Source organism: Dermacentor albipictus, chromosome 1, assembly GCF_038994185.2.
Source record: "Dermacentor albipictus isolate Rhodes 1998 colony chromosome 1, USDA_Dalb.pri_finalv2, whole genome shotgun sequence".
In the NCBI taxonomy this organism is placed as follows: domain Eukaryota; kingdom Metazoa; phylum Arthropoda; class Arachnida; order Ixodida; family Ixodidae; genus Dermacentor; species Dermacentor albipictus.
In genome coordinates this window covers 480,807,353-480,829,351 of record NC_091821.1, presented here as the reverse complement: position 1 = coordinate 480,829,351, position 21,999 = coordinate 480,807,353, and the positions used below count along the sequence as shown (strand labels likewise).

The 21,999-nt window shown below is 49.3% G+C and overlaps 1 protein-coding gene across 1 annotated transcript in view; it reads left to right on the top strand.

The window, feature by feature from the left end:
• The window catches only part of LOC135901467 (uncharacterized), a 129,809-nt gene that overhangs the window by 24,190 nt on the left and 83,620 nt on the right, over nt 1-21,999 (top strand). The window contains exon 6 of the mRNA XM_065431277.2: nt 642-807. Coding sequence (XP_065287349.1) covers nt 642-807 — 166 coding nt within the window. The remainder of the gene's footprint in view (nt 1-641; nt 808-21,999) is intronic.

Here is a 21,999-nt window from a genome sequence, read left to right as displayed (position 1 = left end):
CGCTGTACGCAGCTTTCCATAGCGATATCTTCCGGATTCCTCGCAGCCTCCCTTATGCGTGCATTTCTTACCAGCCCTGTCTACTTCATGTACCTGCTGTGTGTAAGGGCTTGGTGTGCGAGAAAAAAAGAAACGTCTGGTGCGCAAAAGTGCGACGCATTGCTACGCTGAGCTTCGGCGGGGATATTTGTGTTCAGAGAGGGCCAAAGGAGCGGATTGAGCGGAATTTACAAGTACCACCTTTCAACACCTCCTACATGTTGCACGACGAAGCTGCAATTGCAAGGATCTTATCATAGAAAAAATGCACATAGAATAAATTGTGAATTAGTTGCTGCACAACATTTCTTTATTTATTTATTCATTTATTTAATGATTTATCAAAAATTTTTGCCGAGGATAGCACCCGCTGGAAACACTGTGGGCATTCAAATCGCCACATTCTATTGCGACCGCATGCACACGTTCCACACATTCTGGGTAGTCCAAATGTTTGATGTTACCTCCGTTATTTGTGCTCTGTAGCTTTTCAATTACTTCGGTTATTGGAAACAGTGTATGTTGTCTGGTGCTCAGCGTACAGCCACTCAGTTATTGCTCCCATCTACTCATGAATGACAGCATTTTTCGCTCGTTAACAGGTGGCCGTTGCGAGTTTTGATATAGAGATGCTGTCTAACTGGAGCCACATAGCCGCAGATAAATGGAAACCTGTCTACACATCGTGCCTCGGAGATTACGGACCGCAAGAAGGCACGCCGGAACATGCCCAACTCGTGCAAGATTTGATGGCTGCTGACAAAGAAGGTATGCATTCACACGTGCTTCTGACGACTATCTCATATTTCGATGACTGCGTAACGATGAATCGGCGGTCTTGAGGGAGGTAAGTCGTTATATTGTGAGGATAGTGTCGTGACTTTAAAGCAATCTGACGGCATAAGACAACGCCTTCAATAAAAAAAAATTGCAGCAGAGCTTATTTCACGATGACTGTCCACTGTAATGCGATTTGCATTCAAGAAAAGCAGCGACACACCCACCGTGGTTGCTCAGTGGCTATGGTGTTGGCCTGCTGAGCACGAGGCCGCGGGATCAAATCCTTGCCGCGGCGGCCGCATTTAAATGGGGGCGAAATGCGAAAACACCCGTGGTACTTAGATTCAGGTGCACGTTGAAGAACCCCACGTGGTCGAAATTTCCGGAGTCCTCCACTACGGCGTGCCTCATAAAGTGGTTTTGGCACGTTAAATCCCATAATTTAATTTTTTATTGCAGCGACACAGCGTTTTGTTGAATGTCACCTTTATTTAGAATCTGTAGTTGGCGTTTTGAGACTTCTGTCGCAGCGAACCCACCGTGGTTGCTTAGTGGCTATGGTGTTGCAGTGCTAAGCACGAAGACACGGTTTCCAATCCAGGCCATCACGGCCGCATTTCGATGGGGGTGGAATGCCATCGCGAGTCCCTCATTACGGCGTGCCTCATAATTAAAATTAAGTTCTTGGGTTTTACGTGCCAAAACCGCTTTCTGATTATGAGGCACGCCGTAGTGGAGGACTCCGGAAATTTCGATCATCTAGGGTTCTTTAACGTGCACCTAAATCTAAGCACGTGGGTGTTTTCGCATTTCGTCCCCATCGAAATGCGGCCGCCGCGGCCGGGATTCGATCCTGCGACCTCGTGCTCAGCAGCCCACCATCACAGCCACTGATCAACCACGGCGGGTTGCCTCATAATGAAATCTTGGCTTTGGCACGTAAAACCTCAGCATTTAATTAAAGTTAATTGTGTTGAGTCCAGTACATACGCGTGCATATAGGTGGGGTTTCATTGTTCGGGGGGGGGGGGGGGGGCTAAAGCTCGACCAGTTTTCCGAACTCCGCCTTGAAGGATTGAGGGCTGAAGTGACGGCGTTATATGAACCTATAAAAGACCTCACAGTAGCAGACAGTTCAATTTCACAGCCTAAGTCCTCTCGGTGGTGTAATGTTCCTTCATGTAACTGTCGTATACTTCGCTATCGTTAATATTGCTTAGCCTTTTTGGTGAAACTGCAGCCTGTCTGACTTCGTTTTCTTTTTCTGTGAGTCCTAGTATAAGCGCTCTTGCGCATGCCTGATGTTGATTCTGATTTTGAGTGAATCCGGCTTGGCCTCATTTCTGTTGCTGAGTGAATGATACAGTGTTCCCCAACCATCATGCCCCGAGACCCAAAAATAAGAGCAATTGCGTTGCTCTAAGAAAACTCAGCGCATATTGTTTCCAGTACAGTGGAGCTAGCAACCGTCAGTAATTATTTCGTTAATGAGATTTATTTCAGTCATCATCATCAGCAGCAGCAGCAGCCTGGTTGGGCCCACTGCAGGGCAAAAGTCTCTCCCATACTTCCATACTTCTCCAACTACCCCGGTCATGTACTAATTGTGGCCATGTTGTCACTGCAAACTTCTTAATCTCATCTGCCCACCTAACTTCTGCCTCCCCTGCTACGCTTTCCTTCCCTTGGAATCCAGTCCGTAACCCTTAATGACCATCGGTTATCTTCGCTCCGCTTTAAATGTCCTGTCCATGCCCATTTCTTTTTCTTGATTTCAACTAAGATGTCATTAACTCGCGTTTGTTCCCTCACCCAACCTCCTCTTTTCTTATCCCTTAACGTTACACCTATCATTGTTCTTTCCATAGCTCCTTGCGTCGTCCTCAATTTAAGTAGAACCCTTTTCGTTAGCATCCAGGTTTCTGCCCCGTACTTGAGTACTGGTAAGACACAGCTGTTATATACTTTTCTCATGAGGGATAATGGCAACCTCCTGTTCATGATCTGAGAATGCCTGCCTAACTACCCCAGCCCATTCTTATTCTTCTGATTATTTCAGTTGCATGATCCGGATCCGCAGTCACTACCTGCCCTAAGTAGATGCATTCCCTTACCACTTCCAGTGCCTCGCTACCTATCGTAATTTGCTGATCTCTTCCATGACTGTTAAACATTACTTTAGTTTTCTGCAGATTAATCTTTAGACCCACCCTTCTGCTTTGCCTCTCCAGGTCAGTGAGCATGCATTGTAATTGGCCCCCTGAGTTACTAAGCAAGGCAATATCATCAGCGAATCGCAAGTTACTAAGGTATTCTCCATTAATTTTTATCCCCAATTCTTCCCAATCCAGGTCTCTGAATGCCTCCTGTAAACACGCTGTGAATAGCATTGGAGAGATCGTATCTCCCTGCCTGACGCCTTCCTTTATTGGGATTTTGTTTGTTTATTTAGGACTACGGTGGCTGTGGAGCCGCTATAGATATCTTTCAGTGTTTTTACATACGGCTCGTCTACACCCTGATTCCGTAATGCTTCCATGACCGCTGAGGTTTCGACTGAATCAAACGCTTTCTCGTAATAAATGAAAGCTATATATAAGGGTTGATTATATTCCGCACATTTCTCTATCACCTAATTGATAGTGTGAATATAGTCTATTGTTGAGTAGCCTTTACGGAATCCTGCCTGGTCCTTTGGTTGACAGAACTCTAAGGTGTTCCTGATTATATTTGCGATTACCTTAGTAAATACTTTGTAGGCAACAGACAGTAAGCTGATCGGTCTATAATATTTCAAGTCTTTGGCGTCCCCTTTCTTATGAATTAGGATTATGTTAGCGTTCTTCCAAGATTCCGGTACGCTCGTAATCATGAGGCTTGGCGTATACAGGGTGGCCAGTCTTCCTCGAACAATGTTCCCACCAACACCGGAATTCTACAGCAGACATCCGGTTTCCTTGCCTTGAACTAATCTGACGTCCGTCTAGATCATGTAAGCACGATCTTTCACATAACCTCAAAGAAAGAAACCGAGTAGAGAGAGGTCAGGTGACCTAGCCAGCCAATTCACAGGCCCGTGCCTTCCAATCTATTGCGTATGAAAAGTCTCATCCAGCCAGTTTCGTGCTCGGCTGCTGCTGTGTGCGGGTGGCCACATCTTGGTGATACCACAGAAGCGGAAGACGTGACTGCGGGACTTCGCTGAGAAAGTCATCCACCACTCCTTCAAGTATTAACGCGACATCGTTAAGGAGCTTGTGTCGCAGAAAAGCCAGTGTCAGCGGCGCTGGCCATGAGCGAAAAATCCCGGAAGGCAATTTATAAATAAAAACAACTTGCAAGATGGGCTTGCAAGTTGTTTCACACACACACTCACACTCCGGAATCTCTGGTAACGAACCAGGGTTTCCGGAGTGTGAGACGGAGATTCTACCGCTCAGCCATGAGTTCGATAGTTCAAAGCGCGACAAAATAGCCTCTAGTGAATGCGGTGTTGCCTTATAAACGTGCCGCAAAAAGTTATATTACGGTGTATATCGGTAATTATGAGCATGTAAATTACAGACGTCGCAGTTAAACGCGTAGTGAAGTACGTTTCCGCTACATTTCTTCTGCGCTTCCCGCACACGCAGAGCCCTCTTGCGGCAAACACAGAAGACCCCCTCCTGGCAATGTATGGCGCTGCCCCTACAGGTGGCGCGCCACTCACCCGCTTCCCGCGGCAGTGCGGGGAGCGGTGCGGAGGCGCGTCGCGGCCCGGCTGTCCGTGCCGATCACGACATTTGGCTCTCGTAGATCATTTCTCCCTCCGAGGCACAGAGTTCTTTGGTTCGTTCCGCTTGCTCAGGCGCACGTTTCGTTGCCCCGCCGAACGCTGCGTTGCTCGGCGCTTCCGCGTGATTGGTGGGTGCAAGATCCGATGCGGGGCGCCTCTTAAGTGATCGCCGCGCCATAGCGCATTGCCTTACACCCCTTGGCGGGTGGCCGGGAACGCTCTCGCGTTCCACTCTTGAAGGTGAACCTTAAGTGTCCTCCAGTTTTCTCGTTCACGTAACGCTGTCCAGTCAGTCTCTGATCGAAGAAGATGGAAACGTTTATAGCACCAGTGTAAATTCCGAACTGCACATTAAGCGACCACTGGCCCTGGGTGATTGCGCTTTACCCAGTGTAGATTGCAGTCCCTCCAGTAGTGTGCCTTATGCAAATCTGTCTAGGCGTTTCTGCGAAAATAGGCTTCATCTATGCAAATGTTGTTGCTCAAAAAGTCCGGTCACTCATCGGCTTTTGTAACGACCTACTTCGAGAAATCTAGACGATTGCATGACGACGACTCTATGAAGAAAATTGTGTGACGGCAACGGCATAACAACAATCGGAAGACGAAGCAGGAGTGACGACGATGCAAAGAGTACGGCGGCATCACGACCACAGCGAAAGCATGACGATTGTATCAAGACCATGGCAGAGCACGGTATGACGCGAGTCGGATGACAAAGCAGGAATGACGACAATACAACGACATAACGCCATCACAAACGTGAGCGCATACCTAGTGGTCTAAGGTATTATACAACTTGGACCATGATGTCGGTGTCAAAGGCATGACGACGACTGCATAAAAGTCAGATGACCAAGTTGGCAATGACGACCATAGAATGACCACAAGGGCATCACGACGATTGTACGCCAAGAAATGCATGACGACTGCGTGGCGACGATGGCGTGATGACAACGGTATGACTAGTGTTGCAGGACGAAGCCGGAATCACAATACAACAACCACGACGGCATCAAAATGACAGGCACGTACCTACTGTGTCATGCTATTACGGGACTTGGTTCAGTGGGTTAGTTTGAAAGGCGAGAAGATGTTGTTATGACCAAGGTTAGATGACGAAGCTGTAATAGCCACTGGTATCACAAGGACGCTAGGACAACGAATTCGCGACGACGTCGCCATTAGGATGATGACATCACAATGTAATGAGGGCAGTGGGTTGACAACGAAGGTATGAGGACAAATGCATGATGACCGCATGACCACGATTGCGGGACGACGACAACATAACGAGAGCCGGATGACGAAGGTGGCATGACGACGATGGAAGGACCACAATGGTACCACAACCACACGCAAACACCTAGTGTCCAGGGGCGTAGCCAGGGGGGGGGGCTTATGGGGCTTCAGCCCCCCCCGAAATTTTTTTGTGGTGTCCATGCACCGCCGACCAAAGTGACCCCTGGCGCCGGAAATCACTCTGAATTTTGTCTAGAATGTCTTTTTGACGCTTGAAAAGACATTTAACCGCGAAGATTGCAAACTCGGGCTGGATTTCGTGGAAACGCCCATACACCGGGAGTCACATAACGCCAAGCAGTCCCAACGTTTCAAGGGCGCTTTGATGGTGAGCGGGCTCACCGCGGCATCTCACTGAGGCCACGGAATCTATGGAGCGCATGGATATCAATTGCGAAACTTTATGGGTATAAATCTCATAAGCTCTTGATGTGAAAGGTGCATTGACATTTCCAAAGTTGTGCTTTAGATTTTCAATTGCGGAACTTTGTGGGTTTAATGTTGTTATAAACATTTGACGCCAAAGGTCTATTGACTTTTCTAAAGTCTTACATCGGAACATACAACGAGACAAGGCAAATCAACACACTAGCAGACGAGTTGACAAAGCAAGCAGCGAGGTCCAATGAGACGAAGCGTTGGGGTGGTTCATTTGTGCCGTCATGTCACATAAATAAATATCAACATTTTTTTAAACCTACGCCAGAACATCCATGTCAAGACACTAAAGCCAGCCAAAGTAACTACGTTCTTATTTATTTTTTCTACTTTGCCTTTTATTCGCGAGGACACATTGAGCCTCTTTTTTTTTCTTTTTTTCTTTTTTTGTTCTCGCTATCCTACCCGCGGGCTGCCAGAGCCAGCCAGAGCGCAAACGTTTTTCTCGTATGGCCCCGACCACCGTGCGGTGCACTTCGGTGCGCGTTCACTTCGGTGCGCGTTCACTTTGCTCTGGCCGAGTGGATTTTCACCGGACAGGGTTTTGGACGCTTTCTGGCTAGCAGACGAGAAAAAAAAAACAATGGTCGCTCGCTGCCATCACTGTGGGGACTCGAAGGATTGCACCGCATTCCTTGAGCGAAACCTTTCCGGAAAGTCTTGTTTCGCCGCTGTAGGATACTGAGCAGTATGCGTATGGTTCTCAGTGGACCAAGCGTCTCATGTTTTCTTCGGTATTCCTTCCGTAGCCCCATTAGGTGCCCGAAGTAGGCATTAGATTCTGGCCAACATACTTTCCTATGCGTTTTTTTTTCATTTTGGTGCCTCCGCCTCACAGAAGAAAAAAATACATTGTTGCGGCGTAGCGAATTGTCGCATAATGAAAGTTCGATTTTGATAGTTCTTTTGCAGAAAGTAATGGGCGAGGGGACGCTTCAGTTGCCGGATACGTTTATTATATTATTGCGAAAGCACCTATATGGACACTCCAGGCGCATTCCTGCTATCGCCCTCATGTTTCGTATAAAGTCCAAGGGTGATAACATCGTGACCACGCGCTACATGCTGTATGTGCGAGTGAAAGCGTAGGAGGGGAGGTGGAATGGGTGAGCCGACGATGGTGGCTCAGTCTTGTGTGCGCAAAGGAGAAAAGCGGGGAGCAAGCGCGCCGCCTTCCGTCGCGTGCAATACATCGGGGGGAGTGGATGGAATGGGGGCGGAATATAGGATTCTGTGAATCTATGATTGTGCAACATGTTTATTTGCCTTGTTTGACGCATTATATACAGTTACTTCTTCTTACATACATAGACGCATTGGAGACTTATACGTATACTTAAATATCTTGTTGCGAAGTTTTGTGTATACATGCAGTGAACTTTGTTTCCAGTGACACTTTTTTGTCCTTTATCAAGCCGTATTTTCGCATTTGCATATCCCAGTGTATCTTTGCATTTCTAATGTACGAGGGCGAGTCAAATGAAAGTGAGCCTACCCTAACCACGTAATAATGGCTCGGTTCATTATCTGCGAGGCATGCGCGCAGGAGAACGGCATGTCTCATTTACAAAAGTGACACGCAGGTGTGAAGATAAATGTTCTTTAATGCTCTCATACACTGGGTTGAATATGGTTGCGTCACATAATGGACACTTCAAAAGTTGAACAGCTCGGTGTCGCGAAGTTTTTGACAGCTGAAGGTGTTTCCTAAACAGAAATTAATCACCATATGACTGCCGTGTACGTTGAACACTGCATTTCATTGACCACTGTGAAGCGTTGGAGCAAACGGTTCAAAGAACGTTGCAAAGACATTGCAAGACCGGGCCAAAACCATCGTGCAATCACCCCCCACACAATTTCAAAGGTTCGTGAGCTGCTGAAACAAGAACGGAGGATAAGCATCGATGAACTGGCAGACCGTCTGAACATCAGTCACGGTTCGGTTCCCGCCATAATTCATGAGCTTCTCGGTTATCGGCTCTTAGGTGTGCAATGGATCCCCAAGATTTTTATCCGTCGCGAGAAGACGGAGAAGTTTCGCGCTGCCTTGACTCATCTGATTGGGTATCACAATGAGCATGACACCTTCTTGTTTGCAACTGTGATCGGGGACGAACCTTGGTGCCACTACTACGAGCCTGAAACACGACGGCAAAGCTTACAGTGGAAACATTCGAATTTACCACGCCCAAAGAACGTAAAGGCCATCATTTCCGCTGAAAAGGTGTTGTTGACTTTTTTTTTCGATCGACAGGGTCCATTACTGATAGAAATTGCTAAATCTTGAGAGGCTATCAATTGTTCCCGATATTGTAAAACGCCAGAGCGACAGCGTGTCGCAATCAAGAACGAACAACGTGGAAAATTGACGAATGGGGTCATCTTGTTCCACGACTATGCCTGTCCCCACGTCGCTTGTGTGGTTAATACAAACTGACGAAGTTCAAGTGGGAAACGCTGCAACATCCGCCATACAGCTCAGACCTGTCACCTTGTGACTTCTACATTTTTGGGCAACCGAAAAAAACAGCTAAAGGGAACCAGATACAGACTTTTTGAAGCAGCAACCCAAGGAGTTTTATAAGACGGGAATCACGCGACTCGTTAGTCAATAGGACAAATGTCTAAATTCTCATGAAGACTACTTTTAAATAAAGTACCCCGTTGTTGGCTCATTCATTTGACTTGCCCTCATATATCTTGCAGAACTCCTGCTTTTTATACGTGCTCTCTGTCTCGACTATAACTTCGGTGCAATTACTCACGATACACGACAAGGGACAGCTACTCCTGCGTAATACATTGGAACAAACGACACCGTCATTGAGATTTTTCACTGGCCATTGCATATATACAAGAATGTAAGCACGGTTCTTCAATGACAAAGTTTCAATAACATATTTGTCCTCAACTTGTTCAGTTCATTGCCTTTGAATTTTTCATATCAGCGGCATGCACTGCTTTCCTGGTTTCGAACTGATATAGTTCTAAAGTTCGTGTGATATTTTCTTTACTTAATAAATAGACAAAAAACATGGAAGCATTGACGTCAGTTATATTGGGCACAATTTTTGGCACATACGAGTATAATATTTTATGAAAAAATACATGTTTTACTTGTATTTACAGTGCGTAGCTTTCAAGAATTCGTTTGCAGCATCTTTGGCAATGACAATGCAGTTATTATTCATGTATTTGATCCCTCGATAAATTGTTTAAGAGGAAGCTTTAGCTCGGGCCCAATCCGACGCGGCCTATTCAAATACTTGTAAAACGCAGAAACGCTTTTCTGAGATAATCCTGCTCATCGCTTTTATTGAAATTGGTTGCATTTGAGAGAGAAAGTTAAAACCTAGTGTCTGTTGGAAACAGAACTTCAATTTAGGGCCTGAATTTTGTTTAAAATATTTTGGAAAATTCGAAAGTTTGAAAAAATAGAAGCACGACGTTTACAGACTAATAGCTATGCATGAAGAACAGATATTGTGGTTCTGTAAACTGCATTTATTATAACAGTCAAAGCGGACAAGTTTGCTATGTCAGTTTGTATCTTACGTGAATTGGTTACGTTGTGTACAAGGCTTCTGCAAAAGCCGTATTTCCACAATACTGAATTTTTTTTGAGATTCATGTGTAACATATCTATTTTGTCCACTGTAGATGTACTATTAGATGCAATTCACAGAATTGTGACATAATTTTTCATTGTTCAGTCACGGAGTTTTAAACTTGATAGTTTCGTTTTCTGAAAATTTTCAATTTTGGCCAATTTTTAATAAATAATTGAGCACCTAAATGAAAAATTCGAGTATCAGTAGTCACTGGAATTAAACTGTTTCTTTTAAATGCAACAAACCTCCTCAAATTTGGTGAAGTGGTTGCAGGGTAAAACGAATTCCCTTTCTACATGTACCTAAATAGTAGCACCCGAGCTAAAGCTTCCTCTTAAGGAGGAGGCTGAGCTGCAACGTGCAGCTATTATATATATATATAGAGAGAGAGAGAGAGAGATATTGGACCAGTGGCGTAGCCCCCCCCCCCGAACAAAATTTCTGGCTACGCCACTGCTAGTGTCCAAACCTATCAGTAAACTATGGCAGCTTAAGAAGAAACAGTACCTTCACACTAAATGTTTACTGGATGATGATGATGAAGCAACATTTGCTGGGCCCGAAATAAATCGGTGGTGCACGCAGGCACCAGACGGGGTGGTTCCCTAGTTACGGGACCCATATGTTTCCAGCAGCTCCTGGCCCCTGTCCGTCAGTGCGAGCTGAATCGGTAGGGCGGGGCTGGATAACAAAGTCTCCCATCGCTCAAGGGGTTGGGGATTGGGGGCGTTGGTGGGAAGGGGAGGAGCGGGGGTCTTGAGTTCTGTGCACTCTGCCAAGACGTGCGGCAGGGTGCCCTTTTCTCTTCTGCAAAAAGGACAGAACATATCGTGTTCCGCAGGGTACATGCGGTTCATCAGTACGGGATGCGCAAGCGATCCCGCCTGCGCTCGACGCAGGATCGTCTGTTGTTGCCTAGTTAGTTTGGGATGCGGTTCTGGCAGTCTGCACCTTTCCTCTCGGTACATCCGGGTAATGTCCCGAAAGCTGGTAAGCGGGTGCGGTAGCTCTGCCGGCTCGTGCTCGGCCCGGATTGACATTTCTCGGGCATGGTAGTCGGCGATGGTGTTGCCTGCTACCTGCGAGTGAGCCGGGACCCACACGAGCTCTATGGCTCTTCCCGGAGGCTTGTGCTTGTCTAGAATGGCTCGGGCCGCGGAGGAGATTACCCCCCTGCGGAAGCTTCTGTAGGCAGTCTTTGAGTCTGTGACTACGGTGTTCACGCTCGGCTGTGCGAATGCGAGGGCCACGGCCGCTTCTTCGGCTACTGCGGGGTCTGTTGTCTTCAGGGACACGCTGACGATCAGCCTGTCTTTTGATGTAACCACCACCGCTGCACGGTCACTGTGTTTCCGGAGCGAGGCGTCCGCGTAGAGGACCCTGGGGTTCTCTTCCAGCTTCCGGGCTAGTGCTTTAGCTCGTGCGGTGCGCCTCTCGTCGTCCTTGCCCGGCGTCATGTTCCGGGGAAGGGGTTTCGTCTGAATGATCGTTTTCCAGTCTTCCGGAAGGGCCGTATTGATGGGTACTGGCTCGATCTGCCATCCTATTTTGCGTAGGACGGCTCGTCCGTGTTCCGTGTGACTGAGCCGGATTCTCTGATTAGAGAGGTGGGCTTCGATGAGCTCCTCCACCGTGTTGTGGGCGCCCATGTCTAGCAGTTCTTGAGTGGACGAGTAAATAGGCATGCCCAGTGCTTGTTTCGTTGCCTTACGAAGCATCGTGTTTAGGGTGTCCCTATTCGCCTTCGTCAGCTGGAGATACGGTGCGGCGTAGGTAACCCGCGACACGACGAACGCGCGTACCAGGCGCATGGCATCGTCCTCTTTAAGGCCTCGGTTCCTATTAGATACCCTCCGAATGATCCCAAGTATCTGTTCGGTTGAAGTCTTGATCTTTGTGATGGCGGCCTGTGCTTTCCCGTCGCTCTGAAGTAGTAGGCCGAGAATTCTAATCTGCTGTGTTGGCTTGATGGTAGTTCCGGCGATGGTGATAGTCACGTTCGGCGGCAGCTCCTTCTTGGATTTTCCCGGTTGGATAATGAGCAGCTCTGATTTCTGGGGAGCGCAGCTCAGTCCGCACGACTTTGCGTACTCATGCACGGTCGTTGCCGCCCGCTGCAAGACTTCCTCCATCCAGGCATCGGATCCGACTCGGGCCGTCCACACCGTAATATCGTCGGCGTAGAACACGTGGTCCACGCCTTCAATTTGCTTGAGTAGATCGGGCAGTGGCAGCAGGGCCAGATTGAAGAGCAGGGGCGACAAGACCGATCCCTGAGGGGTGCCCCTATCGCCGAGCTCGACAGGGTCCGACTTCTCCTCCCCTATCCTGATGGTCGCCGTTCGGTTTGACAGAAAATCTTTTATGTAGCCAAATGTCTTTCGGCCACACCGGGTTTTGTTTAGATTCTGCAACACGCTCGCGTGGGACACGTTGTCAAACGCTCCCTTCAGGTCGAGGGCGAGTATCCCGCGCGGCGCGTGCCTCGTTGCCGGCTTGACGACCAGTTCGTGGAGTTGGATCATCACGTCTTGGGTGCTGAGATGTTGCCTGAAGCCGTACACCGTCTCTGGCATCTGATCCGTTTCTTCGAGGTGCTTCTGCAGCCGGCGAAGGACCATGCGCTCCATCACCTTCCCCACGCAGGATGTGAGAGAGATGGGCCGCATGTTGTCTATCGTGAAGGCCTTGCCGGGCTATGGAATGAAGCGGACCTCGGCGTCCTTCCATTCCTTCGGCAACTGCGAGCTTTCCCAGGCTTCGTTAATGTGCTCTAAGAGGCTGCTGGCCGCTGTACCGCTCATGTTACCGAGTAATTTGTAAGTTATGGCGTCCCTGCCGGGTGCACTTCTCTTGTTACTGTCATCTATCGCTGTCCACAGTTCCGTCATGGTAAACGGCCGGTCCAGTTCTTCGTTGTTGGGTCCTTCGTACCTCTCGGGCACCGGGTACTGGCCCTTGTCTGTCTTTAAGTACTTGGCCTTCAGGTCTTCCAGGAGCCTGCGGCCGTCTCCCTTGTACGTGTTCAATACTGTGGTGAGGTTGCGATTGGTCGCAGTTTTGCTACTCAGCGGGTCAATTAGATGCCTCAAGAGACACCACGTCTTCCACGTCGAGAGCTTGCCCTGCAGGCCGTCGCAGGTCTTCAGCCAATTTTCCTTACATAGTTTGGCCGCGTGCTCGGCGATCTGTTTGTTCAAGACCGCTATGCGCTTGGCCAGCTTTCTGTTGTGTCTCTGACGTTTCCACCGCCGCATTAACGAGTGTCGGGCCGCCCACATGTGGGTCAGTCTGGCGTGCACGTACGGTGTCTGCGACGTCGTTGCGATTTCTCTGGTAAATTTATCGAGAGCCTTCTTCTGTTCCCTCGCCCATTCGGTGTAGGTCCTTTGTGTTTCAGCTTGTCCCGATTCTTCCTAGGACGCCTCTTCTTGTTTTCGGGTAAACTTTCTCATCTTGTCCCAATCCGTGATCCGCGCCGTCCCCAGCACAGCCCGATATCGGGAGCCTCGGATCGTGATGCCGATCACGCTGTGGTCAGACCCCAGGTCCACTTCTTCGCTGGAGACACAGCGTTCACAGAGCAAGGGCTGGTGGTATTCTCAAGAAGACCGTGCATTTGGCCGGCTGTCAAACTCTAGACGTCATAGGGGATTTCAATGCACAGCATCAGGCGTGGGGCTATCGGGCCAATACGAAGAAGAGTAGAGACATATGGCACACGGCAACGGAGGAAGATCTTAAGCTGGTAACCGATAAAGACTTTCCGACCAGGAGAGGGAACTTGGTGGGCCGAGATTCGACTCCGGATCTTACCTTTGCCAAGAACCTGGAAAACGTCAAGTGGACCAACACAGCCATGGACCTCGGTAGCGATGATTGCATCATCTAACCGGTCATCAAGGCTACCCGTAACAAGACGAGGAACTTTAAGTTCACTGAGTGGGACTTGTTCCGAGCCAACCGCTCCGAGCCCGTCCTGAACCAAGATATGGACCTAGACGCTTGGTGCCGCAAGACAAAAGAGGATGTGGCTAGAGCCACCAAGGAGGTCAAAACGGATCTGGAGGTGGACAGTATGGACAGTAGGCTTGCGCATCTGTTGGAAGAAAACCAGGCACTGCTCGCGCGATGGAACACTCAGCGCCATAACAGAAGACTTCGCAATAAAATTTCCGAAATCAACAAGAAGATAGAGGCTTAATGCAAGGTGCTATGCGAGCAGCAATAGGACGAGCTGTGCGACTCGGTGGAGGGTGAACTCAAGACCGGTAAAAGCTGCAGACTCCTGAGGCACGCACTGTACGACGCCAACACCAAGTCCAATCAGAAGAGAGCTTTGGCGAAAGCTGTCCATTGGGCCACTTACTCGACTCCAGATGACGCGGTGTCGGAGCACCTCATGGACAAGTACCTGGCGGCCACGTACCATCCAGTGCTCCCCCCCCCTAGTCTCCCGAGTACGAAGGGCGTCACACGCTATCTATTGACGAGGATATTACCGTGACAGAGGTCAAGCAGGTTCTCGCATCCTTCTACAGCAGATATGCCCCTGGGTCCGACGGGGTCACCAACAAAACGCTCAAGCACCTCGACGACGACTCAATCGAGTTTCTTACACACAAGATGAACGAAAACTGGCGTACTGGCTTCATTTCCAAAAGCTGGAAAGCAGCCTACAGAGTACTCATACCTAAGCCAGGTAAGGCGCCCAGCATCGACAATCTAAGGCCCATCTCCCTGACGTCGTGTGTCGGGAAGATCGCCGAGCACGCCATGCTTAATCGCCTCATGGACACCTCGAGTTTAACGAATGCTATACTCACAAAATGATTGGCTTTCGGTCGGGGCTTTCGACTCAGGACGCCATCAGGCTGATCAAGCACCAGATCGTTGACTCCACCGCCGACACTAAGGCAATTCGCGGCTTGGATTTGATAAAGGCTTTTACAACATATCGCACGCCTTTATTCACAAGAGCCTGACAGTGTTTCACGTCGGCAAGCGGGCGTACGATTTCGTGCGCTTTTTTCTTTCCTCGAGGTCCACTTGACTCAAGATTGAAGACTTTTTGACCCATGAAATTCAGCTTGAGCCAAAGGAAACTGCTAATGGGGCGGTGATCTCCCCGACGCTCTTCAACAGCTCCCTGATCAACCTATCGAGGGCTTTGAACAAGATCTCAGACATCAACCACATGATCTACGTGGACGACATCACCATCTGGTGCCCCAGCGGATGTGACGGCCAGGTCGAGGGTGCTTTGCAAGAGGCCATCGGTGTGACGGAGTGGTGTCTTATCCTCACCGGGCTAAGGTGCTCGCCCGCTATATCCGAGCTCTTGCTGTACAAGAAGAGGGCCCAGAGGCGGTTCTCACCGGTCCTGGAAGCCAGCAACGGAAAGCCACATTGTTATTCACCGGTAACGGCTCCCCAGTTCCGCGGGGCGACACTCTCAGCGTCCTAGGAATGTTTATTGAGTCGAATGGGGCCAATAAGGCCGCCCTCGAATGCATTTGTTCCCAGACCGAAAGCGCCCTCGGTCTCATCCTAAGAATCACCAGCAGGTACCGCAGAATCAGGGAGGACAATCTGATCCGGATTATCCTCGCCTTCGTGCTATGCCAACTCGCTTACTCAGCGGCTATGCACAACTGGCTCGTGTCAAAGCGCAAAAAGATCAATGCCCTAATCAGAAGAGTGTTCAAGCTTGCCCTCGGCCTCCCCATCCGAACGCACAGAGAGAGAGATGGAGAGAGAAAGAAATAAACTTTATTGTTAGATTAGGCTTCTTGAGCCCTAAAGTGGGTGGTCTTCTCAGTCCAGGCAGCCATGGCTCGCTGCTGCCTCCCGAGCCCTGTTCACCAACCGCAGCTGGTTGTCAAGGTCTTGAATTACCAGCAGAGCCTCCCACTGGTTTTCCGATTCTTCCTCTGAATCCGTTTCTTCCTGCATGCTATCGCCTGCTGGTGATAATGATGGTGGTGCTTTTCGGTTATTCCTGCACCCCAGCACCATATGGGGAAGTTGTTGGGTGTGTCCGGCAGGCAGAACTTGCAGTCTCGCCCGTAGGTGCTTGCATACATGGCGTGCAGCAGTGTTCCATGCGGGTAGGTTCCATCCTGGAGTCTTCTCCAGGTTACCACTTGTTCCCTACTCATCGTCTTATGAGCAGGCGGGTAGCGACGCCTCTGCTTCCTGTAGTGCGCCAAGATACCCGTGCACTTCTTGGTTATCCGTTCATCATCCTCGTCACACTCATTGGTCCGTGTTCTCTGCGTGTTGGAGATGGCTCGGCGTGTATGATCTCGAGCTGCGGCGTGCACCGCCTGGTTCTCCGCGAGCAACTCGTGCCCCAGCGTCCAGAGGATTTGTGCTACTTCTACCTTGGCGTTGTTCAAGACCTGAAATGCTGCCTTTCCGATCCTTCAGTTCACATAACTTCTACATGGTTCTTGCGAGTCCGTCACCACGGTAACCAGGGTCTTATTGCACGTTGCAATGGCCAGGGCTATGCTCAGCTGTTCCACTGTGCTCGCGTCCTTGGCACGTATGGATGTGGCTGTAAGTGTTCGCCCTTCTCGTCGACCATGCTGATTGCAATTGGGTCGTTTGTTCTGCACGCAGCTGCGTCTGTGTATCTCACATTTTCTTCTTCACTGTTGGTGCGTTCGAGTATGTGCTTGAGCGCTTGTATTGTCACCTGTCTCCTTTCCTTGTCGTACTTGGGATGCATGTTTCTGGGAATGGTACTTATGTGTAGCTTGTATCTGACCTCGTGTGGGATACGCTGAAGTAGGTGCCTTTCATCCTCGACTTGGTAGCCCACATATTGGAGCAGGGCTCTTCCCGTCTTTGTCAGCTTTAGTCTCTCCAGTTGGTTGTCGTGCGCTTCCACGAGCTCTTCCGACGTGTTCTGGACTCCCATTCTGAGTAGTTTCGCTGTGAACGTGGAGGGGGATAGGCTCAAAGCAATTTTGTAGGATTTTCTGATGAGAGCGTTTACTTTGTCTCGTTGACTGCTCTTCATGTCAACGTGTGGGGTCCCGTACGTGATGCTGCTCATGAGCAGAGCTTGTATCATTCTCGTGCAGTCTTCTTCCTTGAGTCCGTGACTTTTGCTCGTTACTCTTTTGATAAGGTGGGTTATTTGTTGGACTCTTTGATTTTTTTCCAACTCTGCTCCTCCGGCACCGCCCTTTTGAATCAGAAGTCCTAGCATGCGGAGCGTCGTAACTTGAGGAATCATGATGCCTCTCACCTTTACTTCCGGGTCTGGTATCTGCTGTGGTTGTCGGTCTCTTGTGCGCTTTCTTAGCACCAAGAGCTCCGATCTTTCTGGTGCGGACGTAAGTCCACATGCTTCCATGTACTTTTCCGCTGTGTCAACCGCTTCTTGCAGGGCGTCTTGCTGCTTCCCTGTCGATCCTCCCGTAGTCCAGATGGTGAGGTCATCAGCATATATTGCGTGACCAATCCCTTCTATTTGCTTCAGTTGTTTGGGTAGCGAGCTCATCGACAGATTGAATATCATCTGCGAAATGACGGAGCCTTGTGACGTTCCCTTTCGCGGTATGTCAAATTTCTCACAGCGTAAGATGCCTAGCTCCACTGTGGCTGTCCGTACTTTCAGAAAATCTTTGATGTAATTATATATTTTTCCCCGCAGTTATATACGTTGAGGTGTTGCAGTATGGCTTGGTGTGACACGTTGTTGAAAGCCCCTTTCACGTGAAGTGCGAGGAAGGCTCTTTTGCTGTGCGTGTACAGTGTGTCGATGAATTTTTCCTTGATCTGCATTAACACGTCTTCCGTGGACACGTGAGCTCTAAATCCGGACATGGTGTTTGGGACGTGTCCATTGACTTCGAGATGTTCGATCACGCGGTTGTGCGCCATGTGCTCGTATAGTTTTCCAGCACAAGAGGTGAGGGATATAGGTCGAAGGTTCTGCACGCTGATGGGCTTGTTCGGTTTAGGTATCATGGTTACCTCGGCATGTTTCCATTCCAGTGGTACTTTACCGGTGTTCGGAGCACTCGTTGATGTATTTTAAGAGTGCGTCTACAGAGGGTCTGTCAAGGTTCCAAAGTGTCTTGTTGTTTATTCTGCCTTACCCCGGCGCAGTGTTGAGGGTGAGCTTGTTCAAGGCCCTCTCGATTTCTGCTCCTGTGAGGAGCCAATGTAGTTTTCTATTTGGGTTGCCTCGATACTTGTCAAAGTGCGAATCTACAGTTATGTTCCGCTCCGTACCGAGGAACTTCTCCTTCACTTCTTTGGCAATGTTTTCCTCTTTCCCCGGGTGGTTGTGTATGAGTCTCTGCACTTTCTGTTTTACGGCGTTTTGTTCCCCTTTGATTGGAGAGTCTTGAGTACCGCCCAAATGCGCTTGCTGCTTAAGGTACCTTGAAGCTTGTTACATGTTTCGCGCCATTTCTTTCTTTCAAGTTGTTCAGGGTACTCGCGTTTCCCTGATCTGCTTGGAGATCCGAATTTTGAGTTTCCGGTTGCACTTGTTACGCTGCAAGCGTTTCGCGAGTCCCCTCCGATCCTCCCACAGGTCGAGTAAGCGAGGTTCGACCTCGCGGGTGTCTTGCGGCAGTTGGATTGTCCTCGTATGCTTGTCGGCTCTTTCCACAGCTCCTCTGATTAATATTTCTGTGTCGTCTACTGTCGCATTATTGGCGCTCTCGTATTTGCGAAAGGCCTGCCAGTCCATGATCTTTGCTTTTCCGATCTTCATTGTGGCTTCGTGGTGCGGGATGATCGTTTCCACTATATAATGGTCGCTACCCAGATTCTCGTCCATGTAGCTCCATTCATACTGTTTGAGTCCGTGTACGAATGTCAGGTCGGGGCTGGCGTTTCTGGTACACTGTTGCCGATGCGCGTGGGGTCTGCGGGCTGTTGAGTAGAGTCAAGTGTTTGGCTATGTTGTGTACATCTCCTTTTTTTCTTTGAGGCCGCATAGGGAGCATTGAAATCACGAACGACTATCATCCCGTTACCCTTGCTCAGCTTCTTCACTTTTCACATTAGCTTGCCTAGGTCCTTTAGGTGGTCCTTTCGCGGCCTGTATACACGTTTAGCACAAAGAGGCTTTGCTGCTGTTTTTCTCTTTTACGATTACGACGAGAGTGTGCTCGATGTGGTGTTGGATGTCGTGTCATTGAGCGTTGATGGCCTTCTTGGTCAGGGTTGCTGTCCTCGTCTTACCGTCGGTGACGTGAGTGAGGTAACCACTGACTTTGAAGTCTTGAGCTTCGGTTTTTTGTAAGGCTATAATATCTGGGTCATACTGCGTGCAGAATTGTACAATGTTGCTTCTCTTACTTCAGATAGAATAACAGTTCCATTGCCAAATTGTGAGCCGTGGTTGTTCCTTGTAGTCATCTTTCTCTTTAGTTAGTCTCGCCATCTTGTTCGCTTTGGGTCTGCATGAGCTTGGCTTGTGTCGCAGGGGACTTAGGCTTCTTGCGAGTATTATCTCTTTCTTCTAGCATGTGGATGCGTTGAGTAAAACGTTCTCCCGATTGTGTTATTTTGGACTGTAGTGCCTTAATCTGGTTCTCCATTTCGCTCTTGAAAGATTGGAACCCGGCCTGTATCATCTGTGTTACCGTGGTTTGCATAACCTGCGTTACCGTGGACATTGTGGTTTCCATCATGACAGCGACGTCGGCGTTGATGCGGTCTTCAAGTGTCTTGAGGTCGTTCTGGGTTATCACCGCTTGGTCCGACAGTGTTGCTGGCTCTGGTCGTGTTGGTGACGATGGCGGTGGTGGGGATGAAAGCCGCGGTAGTGGCGTTTGCGATTGCTGGGTCTGTTCTTCCCGCAGTGCTATTTCTCGCATGAGGTATTCGAGCTGTTTTTCTGTGCCGGCTTCCTTCCCTTGTGCCTTCTACTTTTGGTGTTCTAGCTCTCGCTTCAATTCATCGTTCTGTCTTCGGAGAATCATTATCCTGTATTCGTACCTCGAGTGTCTTGTGGTTTGAAGGCCATTATTTTCCCTCAATGTATGATTGTGCTCTGTGATGACGTTGACCCAGCTTAGCTTGCGCTGGGTGTTGTGTTCCACGCCCGTTGCAGTTCTCCGGGGGACGCTCTGTTCTCTTTCCCTCAATCTCGATCCCGACTGGGATCTGGATCTTTTTGTATGTTCGGTCTCATTGAGTGACTGTGGCGATCGTGACATGGTCATCATGTGCTCATTGTCGTTGATAGTTACTACGCTGGCCTGGTACCAGAAGGTTCTCTGTCTCGATCTTGACCACTTCCTGACTCTCAACGGTGGCGGGGCCGGTTTCAGTTTCCTTCGACAGTGTCTACTTGCCGTTTCATGATGAATTCCGCAGAGCTTACATTTCGGCTCGCATTGGTGGTTGTCTTGATCAGCAGTTTTCACATAGTTCGTCGTTTGGATTAGGGCAGACGTCTTGTCGGTGTCCTATCTTCCCGCAAGATCTACAGTACTGGACTGACTTTCTGCAGTGTCTACAGTGGGTGAGCGTACATCCAACTTTAACGTAGAACGGCACGTGCGGACCCTCGAAGGTGATCACTGCTGACATCGGTCTTCCCAGCATTCTAGCGTACAGGATTTTTCACTTGTTGGTCATTGCTAGTAGATCTACCAGCTGCTCGTCGGTGGCACCTTCCTCTATTCTGTGAACGACGCCACGTACAGTGTCCGGAATTGGCTTGATGTACGGTGTGACTTCGTATGTTGAGTGTCCTATTTTGATGCTTGTTATTTCTGCTAGCTTAAGTGCGCAGTCCTCTTCTTCGGTACCTGCCAGAATAAAGTTTTCTTGTCCCTTTGTCTGTATGATCACTGTGGCGTAGAGCTCCTGGGGCGCGACTCCACATGCTTAGGATAATCATCTTGCTCACTCCGTCTTTCCAGTTTGATACTTTCACACCGGCTTTAGGCCTGTAAACAACCTTGTAAAGGGTTTCTGGTAGCGGTGGAGTCGTTGGCCAGCGAGAACATGGCTTGCTTGCGTTGTTGTGGGCTCATGGCTATTGAGCAGCATGTTGCTGTTTTCCATCATTCGTGTTCTGCCCCTTGCTGTGTTCGTATGAGAACTCCTTCTGCGTGTTCGACGTCGTGATGGATTCTTTTTTCTTCTGATGTCGTGCTAGTAGCATCACCCATGGTCCGGTCTTGCATAGGGTTTCTCCGCTTTTGCTGTCGAACGTCGGCTCCGTATCGTTCATCTCTGCTTCATTATTTGTTATTCCTGGTATGCAGTTCGTTCGTTCAACTTCCATAACGCTAGCTTGCGGCTACGTTTGAAGAGATAAAAACAAAGAAAAGCCGTTGTCGGCCGGCATGCGTGCGCGTGGATGTCGAGGCACGATGCGCGAGGCGCGTGGCCTCGGGCAGCGGGGCTCGGCAATCGTGAATGGGCTAGCTGGGCACGGCCGTCGCCTTGCAAGTTTCAAGATTAGTACTTGCGTGAAAAATAAACTCCCGTCGGCGCGTGGTCTGTCTGAATGGCGTTTCTTGTGCTGAGTCTAATGCTGTGGGTAGTCAGGCGTTGCGAGGGGGCGATCCACAGGAGCTCCCTCGATGAATCGGGAGCACATGTGGAGTAAGTCTGCTGGGATGGCCCTCTTCTTCTCCATTTCAACGCACACAGAAGACCTCCTCAAGTTGGGAACCCACAACACGTTCGAAGAAATTGTTGAAGTTTTCTCAGTTTCTCAGACTCTCCGGTACCCCAGCGGGTCGAGCCATACTTGGCAAGCACGGACGTAACTCCACGTTCATCGGTCCCGACGCTGTGAAGCTGCTCAACGACGTTAGACCCAAGATTTACATACACCAGATGCTACGCAATATGCATCCGACCTATGACGAAGGACGAAGACGAGCCAGGGGTAAAGCTCTGCTCGCCAGTTCCCGCTTGGACAAGTATCGAACATGCTTCGTAAATGGTGCTTCGTACACTCATCCTCAGTGGTCATCGACTGTGATTCCAAAGTCCTCAGCTGCGCTATTATCCGCACTTCTAGTTCCAGAGTGGCAGAGTAGGTTGCAATTG